This window comes from Jaculus jaculus, chromosome 2 (assembly GCF_020740685.1).
Source record: "Jaculus jaculus isolate mJacJac1 chromosome 2, mJacJac1.mat.Y.cur, whole genome shotgun sequence".
Classification (NCBI taxonomy): Eukaryota; Metazoa; Chordata; class Mammalia; order Rodentia; family Dipodidae; genus Jaculus; species Jaculus jaculus.
The window spans coordinates 123,282,166-123,300,892 of NC_059103.1; the positions used below are offsets into that span (position 1 = coordinate 123,282,166).

Below are 18,727 nucleotides of genomic sequence, written 5' to 3' on the forward strand. Positions count from 1 at the left end.
ACAGAGTAATTGGATCAGAGGGCTGAATAATATCAAAATACATACATGTATGAAATTGTGAAAAATAAAAGGAAAAGGAAATGGTAAAGTGGTTAAGAATGTTTTGAACAGACATAAAGGCACAGCTTTATGTAACATTTAAACCAGAGAGAGAGAACATTTTGGAGTTGAGAGAGCACACTAAAATCTCTGGTTTCCTCATCTAGATGGTAAAAATAATAATAGAATCTACCTATGGGTCAAGCATGAAGATTATATAAGGCAATGCAAAAAATGACTCAAAATTACCAATTATTATGCTCAGCAGCTTAGCATGTTGGATAAGCTATGAGTCATACCACTTTGAGGACATATTCTAGCTCTGCACTTCCTGACTATTTTTGACATATTATTTAACCTTTTGTGGCCTAATCACTATTATAGAGTTTTTAAAATGCTTGAATTGTAACACACTTAACATGATTAGGATAGTGCCTGACACAGAATAAACTCTTAATAAACAGCAATTGTTATTAACTAAAGATATCCAGAAATAAATTCATTCCTTTAAATTTAAAAAGTGATAAATTCTATGAATAAGCAATTCATAGAAAGAAAATAATGACTAAAGCACTAAAAGATGTTCAGCTTCATTATTAACAGGATGTAAATTTAAAACAATGATTTCATTTTTTACCTAATATTGGAAATAAGTAAAATATGATAATATTGAATGCTAATGAGATGAAACATACAGACTCCTCATATATGGAAATGTAAATTGGTACATTTTTGAGAAGTGCTTTGACATCATTCATATGCATGTATAAGGGCTACAGTTAAGGCTCAGTGTTTAAGAGTGCTTCAAACACAAGCATGAGGGACTAAGTAGGCCTGAGAATACCTAAGCTCTATTCTCCAGCACCCCCATGAAGAGTTGGATGTAGCCATCTGGGCCTATAACTCCAGTCCTGTAGAAGGCAAAGACCAGAGAATTGCTGGAATCAGTAAACTTTAGAATTATCAAGAGACTATCTCAAGGAAATATGTGGCTGAGCAAAACAGGTCACCTGACATTTTCCTCTAGTGTCATCATGCATAAACATGGAGCACTCTGAACAATTCAGGGCTTCACTCAGAATCTGGAGTGGAGACCTGATATACCAGACTTTTCTTTCTTTTTTACCCATTAAAACTTTGCCTCATATTCCCTGAATCGATGGTCTTACTTGTGTGACACTGGACCCCATAACATTAATAATAAAGTTGTAGAATTCTTTATAATATGATTCAATTTTTATTAAGTATAAGCAAAACAATATACCTACTTATAACATAATTAATCTCAAAATACTCCAAAATATCTGAAAGATGTCAGTGGCTGTTTTGACAATTTGATTATCAATAACCTTACATTATACATCTGTATTTTATATTTTTGACTTCTTGTTTCTTCTTTGAAGAAACATAAGAACAAATAATGGTTGAAAGCAGATTCTGAAACAAACCACCTACACTTTCATGTCTACCACCAGGAATGTTATCTGTATGCCTCAGTATCCCCATGTGCATGCACAATGCAAAGAGCTCCCCAAATACCCTCAGTACTCATAAACTAGATGATAACTTCTGTGTGCTACCGGGCTCGAGTTAGCATAAAATGAATCAAAGAATGGAAATCCCTGAGGGCACATGACATAGAGCAATAAACACCACGTGAGCTCTGTCCAGTATTATTACTTGAGTAGCATTCTTAGGAGACATTCATTACAGCGATCAAGCCATCTCCCTGAAGCCCATGTAAATCCTAAGGCAACCAACAAAATCATCATCCAACAACTAATACAGTCAAGATGATGGCTCTGGGGAACAAATTCACAGTACTTAACTTCTGGGTTTCAACTGACTAGCAACCTAGAATGCAGATTAACAAAGCCACCCTCCTATCTTCATCTTCTCCATGTGTTCAAGCTGACTTATATAACTGACAAAATTCTAATACCCTAAGAATATAATCTTAATGTTTCAAATAATTATGTTTTTATAGTTGACTCAGAAATATGCTGTTAGTCAGTAGACCCAAGATGTGACCTGCAACTCCATACTAAAAATATGGACCCTGAGGTTGGAGACATTGCTCAGTACATAAAGCACCAAGTATGAGTACTGGCATTTGGAACCCCAACACCAATGTCAGAAAGACAGAAAATGGGAAGGAGAGATGGCTTAGTGGTTAAAGCCCTTGTCTGTGAAGCCTAAAGATCCAGATTTGATTCCCCAGTATCCACATAAGCCAGATGTACAAGATGGCACATGTGTCTGGAGTCTGTTTGGAGTAGCTAGAGGCCCTGACATACCCATTCTCTCTATCTTCCCCTCCCTCCCGCACTCACTCATGCTCGCGCACACGCGCTTGCTCGCACTCTCTCTCTCAAATAAATAAAACAGAAAACAATTAAATTTTAAAATAAACTTTCTTTAAAAAAAAAAAAAGACAAGTCAGATGCTATGGCAGGTGTTTGTAATCCCAGCCACAACTAAGGGTAGAGACCAGATCACCTGGTGAAAAAGCAGTGGTGAACAATGGGAGATCCTGCATCCAAAAAAAAAAAAGATGAAAGAAGAGGGCTGACACCTGATGGTTGTCATCTGATTCACACACAAACATGTGTACACACACAAAATACAAGCTATGTAAGAAAAAAAAACTCCTGCAACGGTCTCTTGGCAGGCACTTCAATAAGGAGGGACTTTCTCCATCTGAATGTAATCAAAGTACATTTCCTCACAAGCATTCTGTAACACACATTCCATTCATTTACTTGGTTTCCTTCTCACCAGTCCAATGACATAAGGACAAATTAGTGACATTTTACTCTCTCATTTCATAGCTACACAGTGAACAAGTAATTTTTCCCACCTGCTAAAACTTTAAATCCAGAGCACAGTAGGAAATGCTAAACATACATATCTCCAACAATCACTACTAAGTACTTACACGGAAGGCTGCAAGAATAATTCTTGTTACTTTCTCTTTGACAGACTCTTGAAGGATGTCCGACAGAACAGGAATGATATTGTAGCGCCGAAGGTGTTCACACATTTGAGGACTAAATGCCAGAAGCCATATTGAAAAAATCATTTGATACTGAAGTTGAAAGCCACATTTGTTACTCAAAACTCCCATGATGCTGAAAAGAAACACACATATAGAAAACATTTAGTATGATGGCACCCACACAAAAAAAAACAATGAATAGCCATCCTTATTATGCACTCATGGATCATGTCTCTGAACTATCGGATCCAGCACCCAGTGAACTAACCCATGTGGTTATTCATCAGGGCCATCTGCAGCACAGGTCCGCTTACCCTTTCTCCAAAAGTCACAGCACCCCAGGAAGCAGGAGCACTTGCTTCAGAGATGCAACAAGAAAAGAAACCAAGACTTGAGGAGGGATGGCCGAGGACAATAGAGATCTAAAATCAACAAAGTGGTGACAAAATGAATGCACTCCTATTCAAGTTTGGGCAAGCAGGAGGAAAGCTTTAAAATATATAAGAAACTCAGAAAAAGGATTCAATGACTTTGGAGAAAACCAGTGCTGAATTTGATTTTGACATATTTGATCAAAGAATTTGAAAGCCCCCCCCCCAAAAAAAAAATCTCAGAAACTTCTAGTGTGATTTCTTACTATGCTAAGGAAACTGGGAAAATGCCATGGAAGTTAAAGAGATTATCATAAAGGAAATAATATATATTTTTTTTAAAAAAAAAAGCAGATCCGGGCGTGGTAGTGCATATTTTTAATTCCAGCACTTGGGAGGCAGACGTAGGAGGATCACCATGAGCTCAAGGCCACCCTGAGACTACATAGTAAATTCCAAGTCACCCTGGGCCAGAGTGAGACCCTACCTCAAAAAACCAAAGAAAAAAGAAAGAAAAACAAAAAGAAAGCAGGCTGAGGAGAAGGCTCAGAAGTAAAGGTTAAGGTCACTTGTTTGCAAAACCTATTGGCCTAGGTTTGACTCCTCAGTCTCCAATACCCAAGTAAGGCCAGACATAAAAAGTAGCACATGAGTGTGACATTTATTTGCTGTAACAAAGGGGCCCTGGCACGCCCATACATATACACATACACATGCATATACACATACACATACACATACATATACATAAACACACACACACACACACACACACACACACAAAGAAACAAAAATGTTTACAAAAAGAATTCAAAAGCTAAGAACCTTAGGAATACCTACATTCAAACAATGAGGAAAGAAATCATCAAATAAGACCACTAAAAATAAACAATGGGGTTGATGAGGACTCAAAATCTAAACGTCCAAGAAAGTAAGCCACTAATATAAACTATGACTCTTAGTGTGATAGTTAATCTCAGTTGTCAAGGTGACAGGATTTAAAATGACCATGGAGCTTTCGGCTGGAGCCACCATCTTCCGGTAATTTGCAAAAATGAAAAACACAAAGGGAAAGAGGAGAGGTACCCGGTACAAGTTCTCTAGGCCTTTTAGAAAACATGGAGTGGTTCCATTGGCCATGTATATGCAAATCTACAAGAAGGGTAATACTGTAGACATCAAGGGAATGGGTACTGTCCAAAAAGGAATGCCTCATAAATGTTACCATGGGAAGACTAGAAGAGTCTACAATGCTGTTGGCATTGCTGTGAACAAGCAAGTCAAGGGCAAGATTCTTGCCAAGAGAATTAATGTGCGTATCAAGCATATTAAGCACTCTAAGAGCCAAGACAACTTCCTGAAATGGGTGAAGGAAAATGATCAGAAGAGGAAGGAGGCCAAAGAGAAGGGAACCTGGCTGCAGCTGAAGCAGCAGCCCGCTCTGCCCAGAGCAGCGCACTTTGTGAGGACTAATGGAAAAGAGCCTGAGCTGCTGGAGCCTATTCCCTATGAATTCATGGCTTAATAGATGTCGTAAATAAATCAGACCTAGATTGTAGAAACGCTTTTCTTCATTAAGGTATGGTATCCTTGCTCACTCAAAAGAAACATATATAAAGCAGATTTAAAAAAAAAAAGAAAGAAAGAAAAGAAAAGAATGACCATGGAGGGCTAGGGAAATGGCTTAGCAGTTAAGCCTGTGAAGCCTAAGGACCCAAGTTCAATTCCCCAGGACCCACATAAATCAGATGCACAAGGGGCACATGCATCTGGAGTTCGTTTGCAGTGGCTAGAGGCTCTGGCATGCCTATTCCCTCTTCCTCTCTATCTGCCTCTTCCAATCTCTTTCTCTCTCAAATAAATAAATAAAATAAAATTTTAAAAAAAGAATGACCATGGAAACAAATTATCAACATTCAGTTAATTCAAGTGGTAAGACCAACTTTAAATGTGGGCGGTGATATTCCATTGGTTGAGTGTCCTGGATTGCATGAAAAAGAGAAAACTGAGCCCCCTTACTCACCCCTCCATGCTTCATGACTGAACTGATGACCAGCTGCCCCAGGCTCCTGCCACCATGCCTTCTCTACCATGAGAGACTGTCTCTCCTTATATTTTAAGTCTCAAATACAAAATCCTTCCTCTTTAAGTTGTTTTGGCCAGGTATTTTGTGGTTCTTAGTTCTTAAGTACTGGTTTACAGGTGCGGAAGAGTTTTTAACTTTGGGTTAGAAAATCCCTAGGATATTGTAAGCAGGGCCATTCTGGTGGGAGCTTAGAACAGAATAATGCTGAGAGAAATGTGGACAATACAGGACTCATTCATGAAGGTTCAAAGGGGAACAAGGACTCTGTTAGTAACTGGAAGGATAGAGGCCATTTTGGAAAAGAATCTGGCTGCATGCTGCCTGTATCCTGAGAAACTGAATGAGATCAAATATAAAAATAATAGACTAATTTGTTTCACAGAGGAAATTTCAAAACAAAACAACATTCAGGCTGTGGTATGGCCACTATTGGCAGCTATTTTCATATCTGCAGTGAAAGAGCAAAACAGGAAAAAGAAAAATACAGAAATTTAAAGTTGGGCAAAGAAAAAATGAGCAAATTTCAAGTTTCCCACAGTGAAGATACTAAGACATCAGCTATAACTACTAAAGAGAAAACTTGTACTTTGTACTAAGATAATAGAAAGGGTACACTAAGGGCAAGACCCAACTTAGTGAAGGCTCTAGCTTATGAGAATACAAACTTTTTTTTTTTTTTTTTTTGATGTTTTGAGGTAGGGTCTCAATCTAACCTAGGCTGACCTGGAATTCACTATGTAGTCTCTCTCAGGGTGGCCTCAAATTCTTGGTGATCCTCCCACCTCTGCCTCCTGAGTGCTGGGATTAAAGGTGTGTGCCATCATGCCAGGCTCAAATTCTCTTTCAACAAGATAGTCTGAATGAAGAATACCAAGAATGTCACAGACAGGATTCCCTACTAAAATCAAATGCCCAGGAAAGCGTTTTTACAGGTTCTGAAGTCAAGGCACACAGACACTACATAGCTATGACCCACGGAGCCAGGCTACATTCCAAGCTGACAGCAGAACTTGGCAGTCATCCCCATGCCAATGCTCCTGAGGGCATGAAAGATGCAAGATTAAGGGTGTAGTGGAATCTTTTTCCAGGGTGCTGTAGAGCAAACTGAAGCTAGGGAATGTGTAGCAGGGCCAGAGTCCCCACAGGGGTGACTCCCTAAGAAGCCACTATGTGAAGCTATGAAGGTGGACCTTAAGTAGCTATGGAGACTCAAGCATGTTGGAGATGTTGGAAATTGAATATCTGCCAAGGAAAACTTGAGCACAGTGAAGAGGTGGTCCAACAGAAAGCTGTGTGTGCTGTAGGAATGGGGCTACTCAAGCCTGCTGGAGCCCAGATGGTTCAATTTTGAGTCCCAAAAGCTAGACAAACAGGTACAAGATTTGGAATTTTCCTGCCTGGGTTTCAATCTGCTTTGGTTGGTCTTTCCTTGCAATGTCCCAATTCTCCCTTTTATTTATTTATTTTTTTTTTTTTGGTTTTTTTTTTTTGTTTTTTTTTTGAGGTAGGGTCTCACTCTAGCCCAGACTGACCTGGAATTCACTATGTAGTCTCAGGGTGGCCATGAACTCACAGTGATCCTCGTACCTCTGCCTCCCGAGTGCTGGGATTAAAGGCGTGTGCCACCACACCCGGCTTTTCCTTTTTTAATGGGAATATTTAGTCTGTGTCCTTGTAATGTTGGAAGTATATAACTTGCTTGTTGATGTTATTGAAGTTTACTGGAGTTTCCTGACTCTGAGAATAGACTCCGAACTTATACTTCTGAACATAATTGGAACTGTTAAAGACTACAGAACTTTTGGAAGTTTGATAGAACATATTTTGATGATCATGAGCCTATGAGGACAAGGTGTGGAAGGTTATGGCTTAATAGTGATATGTTTGAGCATCAAGTTGACAAGGCATAGAGTTACAATGGTTAATCTAAACTGTCAATTGGACAGGATTTACAGTCACCATGGAAACAAATCTCTAAGAGAATGTCTGTGATAAATTTTCTACATTAAGCTAATCTAAAGATCCACTTTAGGGCTGTAGAGATGGCTTCATGGTAAAGGCATTTGCCTGCGAAGCCTAAGGACCCAGGTTCAATTCCACAATACACATGTAAGCCAGATGTACAAAGTCCCATGTGCATCTGGAGTTCCTTTGCAGTGGCCATAGGCCCTGGCATATCCATTCTCTCTGTATTGTCTCCCCCCCCCCTTGCAAATAAATTTTAAAAAGACATTTTTAATTTTTTTTTTAAAAAGGTCCACTTTAAATGTGGTGGTGCCATTCCATGGAATGAGGGACTTGTAAAAAGAGGGAAAACTAGCTGAGTGCCAGCGTTCAACATTCTACTCTGCACTTCCTGACTGTGGATGCTCCTGTCTGCCAGCACTCCTTCCTGCCACAACAAGCTACGTCCCTCAAACTGTGAGTCTAAACAAACACTTCCTCCTGAAAGTACCTTGTCAAGGAATTTGTCACAGTAATGAGAAAGAGATCTAACACAGTTGTAAATTTATAGATATTGATTCACCAGTTTAAACAAATATGTTAACACAAGAAGTTAAAATACAGGAAACTCTGGTGAGGAGGAGACATGTGTTCTTTCAATTTTTCTATAAGGCTGATACATCAATAAAATTTAAGGGTTTTCTAATCTAAACTATTAATTTAATGGGAGAATTGTATCTATCAGTTCTCCATTTTTGTGATTTTATCTACTAAATTTATTGAACTATTCCTAATTTTTTCACCTAGGGCTCCTCTCAAGTTCTCTCCAGTTTTAGTTTGTTATATAAAACCTGCTTGTTTTGAAATATAGACTGAATGTCAATTACTACAAAATTATATACTTTTATACTATCAACATCCTACTACCTGGTTTCCTTTGTTCTCTGTTCCAGTAACTAAACTAAGCCTTCTACTGATGCCCCAGCAACTACATCTCTGCTGTGCCAGCTGGCTTGCTGTAAGACTCCATCAGAGGAAGCTGGAGGCTGACTGCAAGGACAGAAGAGACTGCAGTTGGCTTCCAGTGCCTGTGAGCATCACCCGGACACATTCTCGCTCATCACCAGTATGTCTTTCCTATGGCAGGAGCCAAATTCAGTTGCTGCTATTCCAGCTCTAGCAAAGCAAGCCTTGGAGACATGAACATCAGCCATCAGAAGCCTTGGGTGCCTGAATGAGGCTCTCTTTCAGAAGTGACAGGCACCAACATCAAAAGAGAATATCCTGAAAGGTATAAGGTTCAGCTTCACCCACTACTCCAAGCATGTAAGTCTTAATCTAAGACCCATAGGTGGGGGCTGGAGAGATGGCTTAGCAGTTAAGACACTTGCCTGCAAAGCCTAAGGACCCAGGTTTAACTCCCTAGGACCCATGTAAGAAAGACACACTTGGTGGTACATGTGTCTGGAGCTTCTTTACAGTGGCTAGAGGCCCCAGTGGGTCCACTCATATTCTCTCTCTTTTCCTCTCAAATAAATAAAATATCTTTTTTAAAAGTTTAATTAGACAGGCATGGTGGCACATGCCTGTAATCCTAGCATTTGGGAAGCAGAAGTAGGACAATCTCCATGAGTTCAAGGCCACTCTGAGACTACATAGTGAATTCCAAGTCAACCTGGACTAGAGTGAAACCCTACCTTGAAAAAACCAAAAAAAAATAAAATTAAAATAAATTAATAAGAAGTATGGAGAGAGCTGCCCCAACATACCTCAAAAGGGGCCCAACTGAAACTAAGGACAGTTGGTCAAACAAGCAAGGGTGATGCTTTCCTGTGAACCGGATACCAGCACAAAGGGGAAGGAGACCAACGCAGAGAAAAATCAACTCCTACCAAATCAGAGAGCCAGAGCCTCAGATGCCCCCAACACCTCAGCACTGAAGCAGACCAAAAATGAACCCAACATGGCTCAGGGAAATTTTGCGGAAGAGGGGGTGGAAAGAATGTCAGAGTCACATGTTGGGTCATGATTTGCAGAGACATTTAGCATACCAATAACTGGGGACTAACTCCACAATGCACAACCCATTTACATCAACAAGGAGGGTCTAATGGGAGGGGGTAGATCATAGATGAGCCTAAACAATGGTACCAAATTGCCTGTATTTGATGAAAAGAAAACTAATAAATCAAATAAAAAAAAAAAAAAGAAGTGTAATCACAAAAGATAGCATGGAGAGATGGCTTAGTGGTTAAAGTCATTGGTTAAGCCAAAGGACACAGGTTCGATTCCCAAGGACCCACATCAGGCAGATGCACAAGGTGGTACATGCATCTGGAGTTCATTTGCAGGGGCTGGAGGCCCTAGAGCACCCATTCCATCTTTCTATCTGGCCCCCCTCAAATAAATTAAAAATAAATATTTTTATGACTACAGAGTTACCAACAGACCCAGTTATTCCTTTCCTGGGCATCGACCCTAAAAGCTCCATGCCTCAGTTCAGAGACATTTGCTCCACCATGTTTATAGCTGCTCAATTCATAACTAAGAGCTGGAATCAACCCGGATGTCTACCATTAGAAGAATGGAATGGATAACCAAGATGTGGTGTATCTCCATGATGGAATTCTATACAGCAGTAAGGAAAAATGACACAATGAAATTTGAAGAAAAGTGGTCAAACCTGGAACAAATTATTCTCAGCAAACTCACCCAATCACAGAAAGATAACTGTCGCATGGTCTCACTCATCTGTGGCTCCTAACCTGAATCTGTCCCAGATGCTGACATATCTAACTAGCATCTTGAGGACCGGACAATAGGAAGGGAAGGGCAGAAGGGGAGGGTTAGGCGGAGTGGGGGACACAAAACTGGACCCAAATGGCAATGGCACCATAAATTTCTACATCCTAAAAGATAGACTAAATGGTTGAACCTTCATCAGGTCCTTAGAGGGAACACCTGAATCACAGGGCCCTGGAGAGAGTATAATAAAGATTAACCTTAATCTTCTCCTCTTCCTTTCTTTTTCTTTCTCTCCCCCTCTTCTCTTTATCTGTTTTATATTACCTATCTTTTTCTTCCTTCTTTTCCATGGCACTGGCCTGTAACTCCCAGTACCAGAATGTGGTTAACATCTACAATAAGCTATTGATCAGAGAGTCCTACAAGTTTTCCCAAAAGAAGACAGATTTCTATCAGAGTACTTGATGACCCACCAAAGGTTAGTGGTAAGACCCTACTCCTGAAGACACCATATGGTGTTGGTACAGAACATGGAGTGACCTGGCTGGAATCTGGAAGAGAGTCAGTCCCCAGAGTTAGATCGTCTAGTGCCAGAAGGTGCTACATGAGTGACTAGGGGAAAACGACCAACTTCTGTCCAAGCAACTCATCGTCTAGCTACTCAGCAGCAAACAACCTGACATGATGCTCACCCAAGTGCAATAGTGGCACACAACCATGGTGGGTAACCAAGTGCTCTTGATTTTGCTAACTGATCCACTCAGTGGAATGGAAGCCATAGTGGGATCTGGAAAACAAGTCAGAACTGTATCCAAAAAACAAGCCCACTCTCCATTATCAAGCTCCCACCAATCATGAGCTACAAGAGGGCCTACACCTAAAATTCTCTCTAAAAGAATAACAGTTATCCTTATCTTGTACTGACTTCACTCTCTGTTGGAGAATATGCTTCTCTTTTTCAGATGGACACAGATCCGGAGGAGAAAATCAGCCCATCACACCTCACCAGGGGCACAGCTGAAACCAAGAGCAATTGGAGAAATGAGCAAGAGTGCTACTTTCTTGATAAACCTGGTCCCAGCACAAGGGTGAAGGAGATAAGACACAGAGAACACTCAACCCCTACCAAACCAGATATCCAGAGACAGAGGCTCCCCAGACCTCATCACTGAAGTAGACCTAGCTCAGGGAAACTTTAAGATTTTATTTTATCTATTTATTAGAGACAGAGAGAGAGGGAGAGAGAAACAGAGTGAGAATGGGCATGACAGGGCCTTTAGCCACTGCAAATGAATTCCAGATGCATGTGCCACCATGCATATGGGACCTGAAGAATCAAACATGAGTCCTTAGGCCTCACAGGCATATGCCTTAATGCTAAGCCATCTCTCCAGCCCAGGGAACTTTGTGGAAGAGGGGGCAGAAAGATTGTTAGAGCCACATGTTGGGACATTATGCACAGAGACATTGCCTGTTACCCATAACTGATGGCTAACCCCATAATGCACGACCCACATTCCCCAATGAGGGTCCCTGTGGAGGGGGAAGAACAGGGAGGAGGCTAACTATGGTACCAACATGGCTGTATAAACACTGTGTATATAACTAATTTTAAAAATTCTAAAAAATATAAAGGGAGAGAAAAACCCAATGCTAAGAAGTTATAATATTCATAGTGGTAACCATCTTTAGCTAATGCTAAACATGCCCTACCCTACCATATGCATAAAAGGGAGAAATGTCTGTTGCAATAACAATAAAATGAAAGTATAATGAGGTGGGGCCTCTGGGACATGGAGTCAGAAGGGCAGAGTCCTCATAAATGTGATTAACAGCATTAAAAACAAGCCTGAGGTTGACTCTTGTGCCTTTTCAAGAAGGTTTGCATAAAATGTTACTAGAATTACTAAGTTTTTAACTTTCTCTTTACACTTAGCTCAGATAATTTTTCATTCAAAAAACTAAAGCAATTTATTAAATCCACAGGACCACTGGAAAACTGCAATGCCTATTATTCCTGAAGACTGAATAGGGGACTGTGGTGATGGCTTAGCAGTTAAGGCACATGCTTGTGAAGCCTAAAGACCCAAGTTCAATTCTCCAAGTCCCACATAAGCCAGATGCACGTGGTGGCAAATGCATCTGGAGTTCATTTGCAATGGCTAGAGGCCCTGGAGGGGGGGCTCCCACACAGCTAGCAGACCCACGGTCCCAGGGGCATTGCGTACCCTGAGTTCTGATCCCCCCTCGATCCCCTCCCACCAACCTGAGCCCACCCCAGGGTTCCAGCAGCAGCCCCAAGAGCAGTCCCAACAGCAGGGCCTTGGCCAGGTGAAGCGCCTACATCAACAACCTCATGGCAGGCAGGACCTGTCAGGACTCGGCCATCATAGGCTACAAGGACTCGCCCTCTGTCTGGGCCACCGACCCAGGAAAACCTTCATTAGCATTATACCAGCCAAAGTCGGTGTTCTGGTTGGCAAAGACCAGTCAAGTTTTTTCACGAATGGGCTAACACTGGGGGCCATAAAGGGTGTGAGATCCAGAACTCATTGCTACAGGATACAGTACTGGAGGACTTCCACCTTCAGTGTCACTGTCACCATGACTGTCAAGACACTAGTCCTGCTGATGGGCAAAGAAGGTGTCCATGGTGGTTTGATCAACAAGAAATGTTATGAAATGGCCTCCCACCTGCAACATTCCCAGTACTGACCTCATCTGTCCCTTTACCCCACCATTCCCCACAGCTGCTGTACCCCCTCCTTACCATACACACATATACCATTTTTTATTTTGGGGCCATTACCCATATCCCTTATTACTGCCAAAACACATGGGTTGGGGGCCTGGGCTGGATGGACAGATACCTCCCCATACCCATACCCTTCCTGTGTATGTTTGGAAAACATTTTTCTGGATTTTTTTCTGAATTAAAAAAAAGATTATAATAAATAAATGTTATTAAACCTAAAAGTTAAAAACAATCGACATTTCTTGGGGTTGGAGAGATAACACAGTAGTTAAAGGTACTTGCGTGCAAAGCCTGCCAGCCTGGGTTCAATTCCCTAGCCAACATGTAAAGCCAGGGCACTTGTTTACAGTGGTAAGAGAACCTGGTGTATCCACACATGCATGCAAATGATTTTTAATTCTAGATTTCCATGTGTGTGTGTATGTGTCTGTGTGTGTTGGGTGTGTGTGTGTATGAGTGCATATATATATGTACCCTTGCTTGGAGTGATGTGTGTTACGGGGTACACGTGCTTGTGCCCTTATTGTGCTTAAAGCGGTGGCCAGAAGGGACATTGGAGTCCAGCTTCACAGTTCTTGTTTCAGACTGATCCATCTTTTCATGAGCTACAGAGATTCCCTGATCTCTGCTCCCCTACAGGACTGTGCTTACAGGTACATAAGGGTACAAGTAGCTGTTCAACATGGGTCCTGGAGATTCACACACAGACTCTCATACTTGTACAGGAAATACACTCCAGCCCCACATTCTACATCTTTGTTTTGTTTTGTTTTTTACATTCTGTATTTCTAACATGCTCCCAGGAGTTGCCAATTCTACTGCTTCATGGACCACTCTGATTAGTACAGACTTAATTTATATTTATATTTATACTTATGTTGATATTATGACAACCCTCAGGGAGTTTTCTTTAAGTCTTGATGGTTTTGTTGATATGTGAAAGGTCATTTTAGATGTCAAGAAAGAGGCACTGTTTCTTTTCATTTCACTTCATAGGTAAGCCCATTGAGGGTTAAAGGTCAGTAAGCTCTCTTGGTTAAGTTGCCAACTTGGTATATACCAGGACCAACACCTTCCAAACTCTTAAGATACTTTAGGGCCGGGAAGATAGGTCAGTGAGAAAAGTGCAAGTGTGAGGACCTAACTTTATATTCCTTAGGATGACTGAGATAGCACCATTGTGCTGAGAAGTGGTGACAGAGGAGTGCTCAACACTGAAACATCACTATCACACCCTCCAAAGCTCAGGGTCCATTGTGGAAGAGGTGAGGGCAAGAATGTAAGAGCTAAAGGAAGGGTAGGACTTCTTACAATGCACTCTTCCAGACACAAAATGGACATGACCTAACAGTGCCTGACACTACCTACACAAGACCATCAAAACAAAAGGAAAAGATGATGACATCAAAATAAGAGAGAGACTGATTGAGAGGGGAAAACATTTGATGGAGAGTGGAGTTGCAAAGGAAAAAGTGGGGGGAGGGAAGAAATGGCCATGGTTACTGTCTATTATTATGGAAGTGTTAATAAAAAAAATTTAAAACTAAACTTCCCATCAAGATGGCATCTGCCTAACTGCACCACACCTCCCCAAGAAGGAAAAGCAAGGCATTAAGGGTTCCCCGGGACTTTTAGGGGACAGCAATCTCTAATAGACCACCAGTGAGAGGGCGCAGAGGGGGAAAAAAAGGGAACTGGCTGATTCCATTGCTCTTGGGTAGCCCACCAGTCTCCCATTCCCCCAAGCAGCCGCCCCAGCCATAGTCCCAGCCTTGGGATCTCCCACACTTACTGCAGGAAAGGGGACCCAGGCCAGCATAGCTCCACTTTCCCCACTACACAAGGGTGATGGCCCTGCTACCCGACCCCCCGCCCATATGTGACCTCAGGCCAACTCTGCCCACCGGCTGACACAAGCTCAGGCTCAATCTGTTCATCTGCCCACTGCACACACTGCCCATTCACCCATGCAAGCTCAGCCTGCTCTGCCCATCTACCAACTTGCCACTCCAGCTGCCCATCCATGCACGAGCTCAGGCCCATGCCACCTGCCCACACATGGGCTCAGGCTCACTCTGCCTGTTCACCAGTGCGAGCTCAGGCCCAATTGCCCATCTGCTGTGCCAGCAACCTGCACATCTGCCCACCGCATGCAAGCTCAGGCCACTCCCATGACCTGCCCACACAAGACCTCAAGCCCATTCCACCTGCATGCACAAGTCACACTTGAGATCAGGCTGATCCGCCCACCCACACGTGAGCTCAGGACCACTCTGTCCACCCACGCTCACATGAGCTCAGGACCACTCTGCCTGTCTGCTTGCCCACTGTGAGCTCAGGCCAGCTCCCCAAAGAAGCACCACTTCCCCCGCCCATCAAGACCACAGTCCTACTCTCCCTGACCACACACTGTGATGAGCAGACCACACTGCAAAAGAAATAACATAAAAAATCAAATCCAAGTAAATCCAGTAAGATCACCCAGTCCTACAATGAACATCTCTAACCAAAACATAGAAGAGACATTAGGATCAGAACACCAAAATGAAGCTATGAGCAATGCAACCCTGACCAAGCTACTGATAGAACTTGCAGAAAAGCATCAAAGAACCAATAATCATGTGGATGCTGCCATCACTAGACTAGACCTAATAGACAAGAAAATGGAAGGAGTTCAAAGACAGTTAAGAGATATGAAGGAGAGTGAAAAAAAAAAAAGAGGCCCTCAAAAATCAGCTGGTGATGCTAAATGAAGACATAAAGAAATGCAAGGATGAATTCTAAGAAGCATCAAGAAAATCAGAAAATGTTGCACTCATCTACAGCACCTGAATCCACCCAAGATGCCAACATACCTAACAAGCATCTCGAGGACCGGACAATAGGGTGAGTGGGGAGGGAAGGGAGGGTAATGGAGCGGGGGGGGGACATAAGTCTGGACCAAAATGGCAATGGTACCATGAAATTCTACATCCTAAAAGGCAGACCAAATGGTTGAACCTTCACCAGGCCCTTAAAGGGAACACCTGAGTCACAAGGCACTGGAGAGGGCATGACGAAGACTGACCTTAATCTTCTACTGCTTCTCTCTCTCGCTCTCACTTTCCCTCTTCTTTCTAACTCTTTTATATTACTTATCTTTTTCTTCCTTCTCTTAGTGGGCACTGACCTGTAACTCCCAGCACCAGCAGGTGGCTATCATTCACAATGAACTTTTGATCAGAGAGACCTACAGGGTTTCCTAAAAGAATGACAGATTTCTGTCAGTGTACTTGATGACCCACCAAAGGTTAGTGGTAAGACCCTACTGCTGAAGACACCATATGCAGTTGACACGTAACATGCAGTGACACAGCTGGAAGCTAGAAGAGAGTCAGTCCCCAGACAATCAATGCAGCTAGTGCCAGATGATGCTACATGGGCAACTAGGGAAAAATGAACAATATCTGTCCAAGCAACTCATAGTCTAACCTACTGAGCAGCAAATAACATGCTGTGATGCTCACACAAGTGCAACAGTGGCACAAAGCCATGGTGGCAAACCAACTGCTCTTAATTTGGCTAACTGATCCACTCAGTGGAACAGAACCCATAGGTGGAGCTGGGAAACAAGTCAGAACCATATCCAAAAATGAGCCCACTTTCCGTTACCAAGCTACTAGCAATCGTGGGCTACAAGAGGACCTACACCTATTAAATTCTCTCTAAAAAATAATGGTTATCCCATTGATCTGGTGCTAACTTTACTCTCCGTCTGAGAATCTGCTTCTCTTTTTCAGACAGATGCAGATCCTAAGGAAAGAACCACCCCACCATACCTCAGAAGGACCCCAGCTGAAACTAAGAATAATTGGAGAAACAAGCAAGGGTGCTGTTTTCTTGGTGAACCTGGTACCAGCATAAGGGTAAAGGAGATCAACACAGAGAACAATTAACTCCTACCAAGTCAGATATCTAGAGACACAGAGGCTCCCAAGACCTCATCACTGAAGCAGACCTAAAATGAACCCAACAAGACTCAGAGAAATTTGTGGAAGAGGGGACGGAAAGAATGTCAGAGCCACATGTTGGGTCATGATACACAGAGACCTTTCCTCCTACCCATTAGTGACAGCTAACCCCACAACACAAGACCTCAACAAAGGTGGAGTCAGGGGTAGGTGTGAGGACTGGGAGGAGGCTAACAATGGTACCAACTTGACTGTTTTCACTGAGTAAAAAACTAATTTAAAAAAACATTTAAAATTTTTTTAAAAAGAATGCCCTCATTAACTGAAAAGAATATCTGGTTTATAAACACTTAGATCTCTCATTATGAAATAAACTGGCCTTCCAAGAATAAAACAGAATCTCCACTGTTTGCCTTGGGATTTTTTTTAGGTCATGTGTTTGTTTGCTAAACCTTCATAGGCAGCTCCCTAAGGATCTAGAACCTACCAACCACAGTCCAACAAAGAGTGGAATCATATGGCATTAAGAAAATAATAGGTTGTGCTCCCTTTTTTCTTGTTAAGATCCTTCCTTACTGATTTTTGCCTGTATTCATCACAAAATATTTCTATAATTATCATGTATTCTTAGTATCTGAAATTTCTTCTCTCCAGTATTAGATTCTTAAGAGAACTTGACTTCTTAAAAAACATATGCCAAACAAGAGAAAAGATGTTCAGTTAGCAATAGCAGTAAAATACTTCTTTTAGATGATCAAATGTCAAGGAGAAATGCTTTTGAGTGTTCTACATTATAGGTAAAAGGCATTCACCAGTTCACCCCATCTGCTTCCACCCAGGCAAAGCGGTACTCATTGATCCGGAGCATTAGCTGTAGACACCCAGCAACACACTGCACATACTGAGAACTCTGCAAAAGAAATGGAACACATTTTAAATCATGGGGCTAAGGACAAACATTTCATATGAAAGGTCTAGCTTTCTACTAAAATCTACTACCATCCATTCATCCCAACCCCCTAATATCTTTTCAAAAATTGTATTTCCTAGGCTGAGCGTGGTGGTGCGTACCTTTTATCCCAGCACTCGGGAGGCAGAGGTAGGGGGATTGCCATGAGTTCAAGGCCACCCTGAAACTACTTAGTGAGTTCCACGTCAGCCTGGGCTAGAGTGAGACCCTACCTCAAAAAAATGAAAAAAAATTATATTTCCTTTTCTCTTTGCCTTTTAAAAATAAAGACAATTTTTGTCTCCCAAATTAAGTCTACACAAACCAAGACTACTTAACACATTTATGGAAGTTAAGGAACAGAGTAATTTTTTTCTTTGAAATAGTTTCCTAATTATAAAAATATCAAAGGACAATAAAGACAAAAAGAAGACAAGCCTATAATTTGAATAACTTCAGGCAAGTTACTTAATCTTTCCAATACAACAGTTAGCTTCTTCATCCTTGGTAAGGTCAAGACTACCAAGGAATAACACCTTGAAGAGGTACTGTTAGGCTTAAGTGAAATAATGCATTTTGTACACTATTAGAGACAATTAGGAATGCCAATAAATGAAAACTTCAAAAAAAATCCAGGTGGTATATTAAAATATTTACTAAATACTTGAGAAGATGCCTCTGAATTTTAAAACTGTCAGTTCAATAATTGTGTCTCATAAAAATTGTGTTTAAATATGAAACTTGAAATAAGAATCATACCTCTGGAAAATTAAAAGTTCTTTCATTTTGCCAAAGTTAGTACAAATATCTGGTCTGAGCTCTTGTCTAAGTATTTACTATAAGCCTTATATCTTTAAAAAGTGAAAAAAACAAAAGGATGTTTCAAACTC

The 18,727-nt window shown here is 41.5% G+C and overlaps 1 protein-coding gene and 1 pseudogene across 2 annotated transcripts in view; one reads left to right on the top strand and one right to left on the bottom strand.

The window, feature by feature from the left end:
* Nucleotides 1-18,727, bottom strand: part of Atp6v1h (ATPase H+ transporting V1 subunit H) — a 105,577-nt gene that overhangs the window by 44,630 nt on the left and 42,220 nt on the right. For both annotated transcript variants that reach the window (XM_004653360.3, XM_004653359.3), the window contains 2 exons: nt 17,701-17,798; nt 2,978-3,170 (listed from right to left, as the gene is read on the bottom strand). In XM_004653360.3, the coding sequence (XP_004653417.1) occupies nt 2,978-3,170; nt 17,701-17,798 (291 nt within the window). The remainder of the gene's footprint in view (nt 1-2,977; nt 3,171-17,700; nt 17,799-18,727) is intronic.
* LOC105943742 lies at nt 5,304-12,898 on the top strand (annotated as a pseudogene).